The sequence below is a fragment of the Sminthopsis crassicaudata genome, chromosome 3 (genome assembly GCF_048593235.1).
Source record: "Sminthopsis crassicaudata isolate SCR6 chromosome 3, ASM4859323v1, whole genome shotgun sequence".
In the NCBI taxonomy this organism is placed as follows: Eukaryota; Metazoa; Chordata; class Mammalia; order Dasyuromorphia; family Dasyuridae; genus Sminthopsis; species Sminthopsis crassicaudata.
This window is the reverse complement of record NC_133619.1, coordinates 582574088-582582879: the sequence shown is the minus strand read 5'-3', so window position 1 is coordinate 582582879 and position 8792 is coordinate 582574088. Positions and strand designations below refer to the sequence as shown.

The following is an 8792-nucleotide window of genomic DNA, read 5'->3' as shown; positions in this document are numbered from 1 at the left end:
GACAATTCTCAGATGATGAAATTGAAACTATTTCCACTCATATGAAAGAGTGTTCCAAATCACTATTGATCAAAGAAATGCAAATTAAGACAACTCTGAGATACCACTACACACCTGTCAGATTGGCTAAGATGACAGGAACAAATAATGATTAATGTTGGAGGGGATGTGGGAAAACTGGGACATTGATACATTGTTGGTGGAGTTGTGAAAGAATCCAACCATTCTGGAGAGCAATCTGGAATTATGCCCAAAAAGTTATCAAGCTGTGCGTACCCTTTGATCCAGCAGTGCTACTACTGGGCTTATGTCTCAAAGAAATACTGAGGAGGGGAAAGGGACCTGTATGTGCCAAAATGTTTGTGGCAGCTCTTTTCATAGTGGCTAGAAACTGGAAGATGAATAGATGTCCATCAATTGGAGAATGGTTGGGTAAATTATGGTATATGAAGGTTATAGAATATTATTGCTCTGTAAGAAATGACCAGCAGGAGGAATACAGAAAGGCTTGGAGAGAGAAACAACTACACCCAGAGAAGGAACACTGGGAAGTGAATGTAAATTGTTAGCACTACTGTCTATCTACCCAGGTTACTTATACCTTCGGAATCTAATACTTAAGGTGCAACAAGAAAATGGGATTTACACACATATATTGTATCTAGGTTATATTGTAACACATGTAAAATGTATGGGATTGCCTGTCATCTAGGGGAGGGAGTAGAGGGAGGGAGGGAGGGGATAATTTGGAAAAATGAATACAAGGGATAATGTTATAAAAAAATTACTCATTCATACTGTCAAAAAAATTATAATTAATAATAAAAAAAGAAAAAATGTATATAAAGTGTATATAAACCTCCCCGCCATATCTCTCCAAATTTACTTATTACCTTTGAAGGCTACAATGTGGTTTAGAAACAGTAGAATATTTGATTTAAAGCTGGAAAAAGATTCAAAAGATTTGATCAATCAAACAATGTGCATTAATTAAACACCCACTATGTGGGAGATACTGTGCTAGGTGCTAGGAACAGCAATCCGACAAGAAGGAATTATTCTAAATGAAGATAACAATGTGTACATATATTGGCATATTTTCTTATTGTCTGTTCATTTTTCTGCCTCTTTGTTACACCATCTGGGGTTTTTTGGAAAACTTACTGAAATAGTTTGGCCTTTCCTTCTCCAGCAATTTTACATGTTAGGAAACTGAGGCAGAGAGGATTAAGTGATTTGTCCTGAATCACACGGCTAGTGAATATTTGAATTCAGGAAAATAAATCTTGCTGACTCTAGGTCCAGTACTCTATACATTGCACCACCTACCTGTCGTATAGATATAAGCATGATACATACATACATACAAATTAGAATCTTCAGTTTAGGAACAGAAGGGAATATGAAAATCTCTTAGGTCAACTTCTTTATTTTACAGATGAGGAAACTGAAATTAGAGAGGCAAAGTGATTTGCCAATATAACTAATAAATATAACTAATAAATAAAATATTAGCAAGATCTAAACCCAGGTTTCTACTGAGTCAAAATTTAGAAATTAGAGTTTAAATTTAGAAAATTTAGAATTTAGTCAATTTTAGACTGGATAACATGCTTTTGTTTTCTTGGGGGAGAGGAACCACTGCAGCCTGGTAACTTCAGCCAAGAGAGACAGAAACTGGGCATTTGGAACTCTCATTGGCTTTTCTGAAATAGCCTTGTGCATTGATACATGTGGGCCAAACCTGATATTGCTTGCAAACAGCAGGTTCTGAAGGCAGAAAGTATGACTTCTCAGGAAGGCTGAGACATCCCTATCAGGATGCGGAGTCAAATCAAACAATGTCAGCAGGATTCCTTTTACTGGTCTAAAGGGTCTTATACCTTGCCCAGAGTTCCCCACTATCTGTGGCCCTCTACAAGTATTAATGTTACAGAAGCTATGTTACAATGATAGCTTCTTTAAATGTTTTTATTTTTACTTTGCTTTTTTTCTGAAATAATGGTTACTATCCATATTTTTTTTCATTTCAGTGGAAACAAAACAGATTCTTCTCCAATTCTTTATCTTTATATATGTTTTTGTGCTTTAACTGTGCTTCTTTTGAACAACATATTTTAGGATTATTGTTTTTAATCCACTCTTCTATTTGTTTCTGTTTTGCAAGTGAATTTTCATATTCACATTCGCAGTTATTTTTTACTGTTTATTCTCTCCTTCTTCGTTTTCCTCTTTTCCTTTTCTCTCTCTTCCCTCCCCACTTTTTCTCAAAATTATTTTGCTTCTGATAAACACCTGCTTTAACCTCCTCTTCTTATATCTGCTTTTCCCTTATCTTATTTCCCTCTCCTCTTACTTTTTGTAGGATAATATAAATTTCTATACCTAATGGAGTGCGTGCTATTGTATCTTTCAGCAAATTCCAATGGAAGTAAAGTTCAAGGATTGGAACTTATCCTCCCATCTTCCCCTCAATTCTAAAAGCACTTTTGTACTACTTTCATGTGAGATAAATCATTGTATCTTTCCCTTTCTCCTTCTCTCAGCTCCTTCCTTTTTCTCAACACTTAATTTTATTTATTTTTGGATATTCCATCATTCCATATGTCAACTTATACCTATTCCCTCTGACTATATACACTTTTAACTGTCCTCATAAAGGAAAAAAAAATCTTGTAGAAGTTACAGATATCATCTTTCTACATAGGATGTAAACAGTGTTACTTTATTAAATCTCACATATTTATTTTTCCTGTTTACCTTTTTAATGGCTATTTTGAATTCTTCTCTTATGTCTGATACTGTTTTCTTTTTAGCTCTGGTATTCTTCATTAGGAGTGTTTAAAAGTTCTCTCTTTCATTAAATATCAATTTTCCCAATACTCATTATTGCTAGGTAGGTGATTCTTATTTATAATACTAACTCCTTTGCCTTTTGCAATAACATATTCTAAGTCTTCTGATTCTTTAATATAGAAGCTACTACCTCTTTTGTTTTCCTGACTGTGGCATCATGATATTTGGATTATTATTTTTTGGCTTTTAGTTTACATTTTGTCCTTGACATGGGAGCACAAATTTAAGTTGCATTAGACTGGAAAAGTATTTCACCTCCTGCTTTTCTTGGTTCTGCTGCTCTAAAATTCATTTTGAAGCATTGTTTTAATGGTTTTTGGAAGGAAATGTGAGAGAAATCAAGTGATTTCTTGCCTTTCCTCTGCCATCTCCACTCTTTCCTCCCCTCTTTCTATGTTCTAGATGACAAAACTGTCAACCCTAACAATTTTCTTTTCTTTTTTCAATGTATAAAAATTGAGACCTTTGCAGGTGTTAGCAACTAACAATTATTTAAAATGTAATTCAAATTACTAAAAACAATTTAATTTCACCTTCCCCTATTCATTTTTAGATCAGTTATATTTTTCTCATATTGTGCCTATTTAAGGATTATGAACTGAGACCATTCTTGGAGTGATTCCTTTCCTTTCTTCCTTTTCAAATCATTTCATGTTTATATGAACCTCTATATCATTTCCTTCATCACTGCCTTTCATGGCAAATTGGCCTTTTTTGCCAATCCAAAACTATATTCATTCACTCTTTTTTTTTAATATTTTAAAATTAATTTTATAATTACAACTTTTTTTTTGACAGTACATATGCATGGGTAATTTTTTACAACATTATCCCTTGCACTCACTTCTATTCCGAATTTTCCCCTCCTTCCCTCCACCTCCTCCCCTAGATGGCAAGCAGTCCCATACATGTTAAATGTGTTATAGTATATCCTAGATACAATATATGTGTGCAGAACCTAATTTCTTGTTGCACAGGAAGAATTGGATTCAGAAGGCAAAATAACCTGGGAAGAAAAACAAAAATGCAAACAATTTACACTCATCTCCCAGTGTTCCTTCTCTGGGTGTAGTTGATTCCATCCATCAATTGGAACTGAATTAGCTCCACTCTTTGTTGAATATATCAATTTTCATCAGAATACATTCTCTTATAATATCGTTGTTGAAGTGATTCATTCACTCTTGATCCCATTGGACCCAGTATTTTCTAGCAGTTTATTCTCTTTATCATCTTCATTCCTTCATTTATGTTCAGTCTCTCCCTATCCACTGACTTCATTTCTGCTGCCAACAAAAATGTGTCTACATGCGCAAATGTATGCACATTTAAGTATGTGTGTGTGTGTGTGTGTATATATATATATGTATATATGTATATACATATATATACATACACATACATATATCCTTGGAGACACAAATCTACATAAATTTACACACACACACACACACACACACACACACACACATATATATTCCCCTTGTTTAAAAAAAAAATCACTTGGCCCTACTCACTTGTCCAAATATCTTGGACAAAATAAGATAAGCAAAAAGAGATACAACTTTCCCTTCAATTCCTATTAAAATGTAGTCAGTTCATTTATAATCTCTCTGGGAGATTGATTTAATCCTATTTGCTCAAGAAACTCCTCATCTATAAAGTTAGTTAGAGAAGGATTTTTGCTCAATATTTTTGCCAAGAAAATTCTAATGGGGTTACAAAGATTCAGACAAAATGAAAATGATTCAACAACAATACACACTTGTGTATGTATGCATTATAAGTTTACATGTATATATGTGAGTAAGTATATATGTATATATTTGGAAAAGTTTGCCAAGCCATAACCTTCTGACTTCCTCTTCAAAACAAATATTGATAAGGTAGGAGATATAAATCTTATCATGTGTGTAAAATTTCACAAAGTTCCCTCATTTCTTGCTTTTCCAATATATTTATCAACATTCTTTTCAGAAACTATTTTGGCATTGAAATAATCAAATGTTAAGTATTATGTTAATTATGAAAGGTTTATCAAATTCTTTTAGAAATAACTCATCACAATATTTATTGATATACACAGAAATCATATATTGCTTACACTCATAGCATAAAAACAAATAATCAAGTTTTCTTTAAGAATTTTTCTTGTTGATTTTGATTAGTACAACTCCTTAACATATCCTTTCAAGGAGAATTTGTTTTCCTTTATTAAAGATATAATTTCATTAAGCCCTTTTATTTAATGTCTTATAAGACAGAGAGGTAGCATGCCATAGTAAATACAATGCCCCTTCCCTTTGTCCCTCCCTCCCTCTCTCTTCTCTCTTTTTCTCTCTCACCTACACACACAAACACACACACACACACACACACACACACACACACACACACACACACACACACAAACAGTCTGTGTAACTATGAGAAAATCACTCTCAGTGACTTAAACCAGAAGTCTCAAAATTACTTACAGAATCATTCCCAAGTGTTACCTGAATCAGATTAAAATATAATGGGGAAATGAAATACTATCATATTGATTGATTCCACTTTTTTATATTGAATAACTTGTCAAGTTATCCAGATACATTTTCTTTCTGACCGAAGAGCTGGAGGGAGAAGCAATAAACTCCTCCCCAAATAATCCTTATATAAGGCTTGGAATTTTCAGAACTTTTAAAATAATACTCAATTCTCCACCAGCAGTTTTACTGGATTTTGACTTTCTGAAACATTATGTCCCCAGGTATCCGTCATTCCTAGCCTTTTTTCCAGCTTCATTTTATTTGTTGTTTTTACTCCGAGTAGATTGTAAGTACCTTGAGGAAAGGGACAGGCTTTTTTTCCCCCTTATTTGTATTTGCTGTGCTTAGTACAATGCCTTCCACGTAGTAGATATTTTATAAATATTTATTGAATTGATTGAAAATCATGATCCAGAAAAGGGGGAAATGGAATTTTGAAAGAAGTAGATTGAGTACCTGTTTAGAATAAATCCCTAATACCCAGGAAAAAGAGTTTCCAGAAGAAGAGTAATAGTCAATAGTAGTTCAGCAGTTTTCTATGTATTCAAATTGGACTTATTGCTCTTCCTTGCACTTCTCTTTTCTATAGCATTTCTCATTTCTATAATTTTGGAATAGTTTTCCTTCACTTCCTCCTCACTTCCAGTACCAAGAATCTCTCATTCCCTTCTAAAACAACTACAGCACCACATTCTGCATAATTTGTAAGCTAATTTCTCACTTGATTGTATACTTCCCTCCAAAAAATAAAATCACCTGATATTTGCCTTCCCTGCATTTTGTGTATGCTTCTAATTTTCATTCTATTCTTATTAAATGCAAGTATACTGTGAATTGGGACTTTCTCAATTTTGTGGATTTATGATGTTTATAAAGCAGAAGGTAAAAGCTTAATAAATCCTTAATGATAGTTCATTCAACGATCTATTTAGTCAAAATGTTCTCTTTACAACTTTCATTTATTATTCTTACTTCAATTTCTAAGATACCACATTCAGAAGTCAAGCTATACAAATCTAATCCTTCTACATAAGAGCCTTTTGAAAACTTGAAAATTAAAATTATTTTCTTGAGTCATTTGTTTTTCAAACATTACAATTTCCTATTTTTTTCTGGTTCATTTGAATTCAGTAAATTAGTATAACATTTGTGACTTAAAATGTTCTTATATATGATATTGTCTTCTTTTACTTATTGTTATATAAATGAAAGAGCAGCAAATATTTAGAAGCCACAGTGGATCTAGAACCACAATATTTAAGTTACTATTTTTTTCTTTTAATAAATTTTTAGGAAATTTTTTTAGTAAATTTTCCTTTTGAAACCAATATTCCTTCCAAAAATTTCAAAACAATTGAAATAAGTATATTAATAACAACAATAATAAAACATCTTGTCTATTCTATCTACTTTATTTTATCTCTAAACATTTCATTAAGTTATAGATCATACCTATTCCTTAGGAGAAGTTGCACTTAATAAATACATTACAAGATAATAAATAAAAATAAATGCTGATATTTTGGGTTGAATTTGATAATTTACTGAAGGGAAATGTCTTTTTTAATAAATATTCTTAACACCTTGACTCGGATTTCTTTTGTTTTTACTCCATAAACAATGGGGTTGAGGGCAGGAGGTACAAGGAGGTAAATAGTGGACAAAAGAATATGAGTATATGGTGTCAAGTGGCCAAAACGATGGCTAAGAAAAGAAAAGAAAGCAAGGACATAAAATTCAAGGAAGACAAAAATATGGGCTGTACAGGTATTGAGTGCCTTCAGCCGAGCTTTCTTTTGGGGAAGGTGGAAGACTGTCCAGATAATTAGAGTATAGGAAACAAGGACAAAGATCATGTCAAAACCCAGGATGGTAAATGCTACAAACAATCCAACAGACTTATTGACCTGAATATTCTCAGCGGCCAACTTGACCACAGCCATGTGCTCACAATAAGAATGGGCTATGACTGTAGTATGGAAGAAGTGCAGACGTCTGATCAGGATGGGCAGTAAGCCAACCAATACAACAGCCCTCACTGATACTACCAATATCATCCGACTCAGGATAGTTGGTGTAAGAATGGCTGAATGCCTAAGAGGATCACAAATTGCCACATAGCGGTCAAAGGCCATGGCCAGCAAGATGCCTGACTCCATCCCTTGTAAGGCATGAATAAAGAATAGCTGAGTAAGGCAGGCATCAAAGGCCATGGTGCAAGCACGAAACCAGAAGATGGCCAGCATCTTGGGGACTATGGCAGCACATAGACCCAGGTCAGTTGCAGCTAACACAGCCAGAAAGATGTACATAGGCTGGTGAAGACTGCGTTCTGTTGGAATAACAATCAATAGGAGAACATTTCCCAACAGGGCTACTAAGCAAAGGAGGCAAAAAGGGAATCCAATCCAGAAGTGTAGATGTTCAAGTCCAGGAATTCCAACCAGAGTCACTGTTGGTGGGTCCACAAATGAGTTATTGTAAATTCTCATGGCTGGCAAGAAGTACTCAATGTAATTTCTGTGGTCTACTTATAAAAAGAAATGTTCCAGAGGATCAAGTAATGCTTTCTTGGTGACATCAGGGATGGAGAGTAGACTAGGTGATTATTTTTTATCATCAACTCCCTCTCATAAGGTGTCTTGGATATTAGAGATGGGAAATTGCTCTGACCCATCTACTATCACCCTCATGTCTAAGTCATTAGTAACAACAGTATATGAACATCAAAGCAGAACTCTATAAATACTCCATTTTTATCCATATTCAGAGGTCAAGATGAAGAAAAGATTCAAGTTTGAAAGGTTGTTCTTGACCAGGAGGAGAAAAGGGACTGAAATAGAAATAATTCAACAGATTTTAAGGATAATGGTTTTCTGTTTTATATTGTTTTCATAATGAGGATGACACTAAAGTGGGATTTTCTGATGTTTTTAAATCAAAGAAATTTTGAGATGGAAAAGGCCTGACATGCCATATAGTATTTTCTATACTCAAATAGGAATCTTACCTATGAAATATTTAATAAGGCATCCATCTCTCACTTGAAGGATTTCAACAGAAAATTATTTTTGCTGAGTTTAGAGAAAAAAAATTTTCTTTGTAGAGTTCCATTTTTGTAGAAGTTATTATTTACATTAATCTTCATTCTTTCTCTGTTCAAATTCTATCCAATGCTCCTGACCTTCATGACCAATATCATATAGCATTTATACGGCATTATGAAATTTTAAAAGACCTATATATGCATGATTTCATTTTAGTTGACATAATAATTCTTTGAATAAGGTAATACAAGTGTTATTACTCATATTTTATACATTTAAAATTAGAGTTCAAATAGTATTCCCTCATATGGAGTTACAAATCTATCCCATATCTGTCTAACAAGAAACTGGAAACAAA

General features: G+C 33.5%; 1 protein-coding gene across 1 annotated transcript; it reads right to left on the bottom strand.

The window, feature by feature from the left end:
* Nucleotides 1-6928: 6928 nt before the first annotated feature.
* LOC141562462 (olfactory receptor 52A1-like) lies at nucleotides 6929-7879 on the bottom strand. Its single transcript, XM_074302494.1, has one exon. The coding sequence runs from the start codon at nucleotides 7877-7879 to the stop codon at nucleotides 6929-6931; it is 951 nt and encodes a 316-aa protein (XP_074158595.1).
* Between the last annotated feature and the right edge of the window lie 913 nt (nucleotides 7880-8792).

Excerpts from the sequence above, each read along its gene's own strand:
- LOC141562462 (XM_074302494.1), bottom strand. The coding sequence starts at position 7,879 with ATGAGAATTTACAATAACTCATTTGTGGACCCACCAACAGTGACTCTG.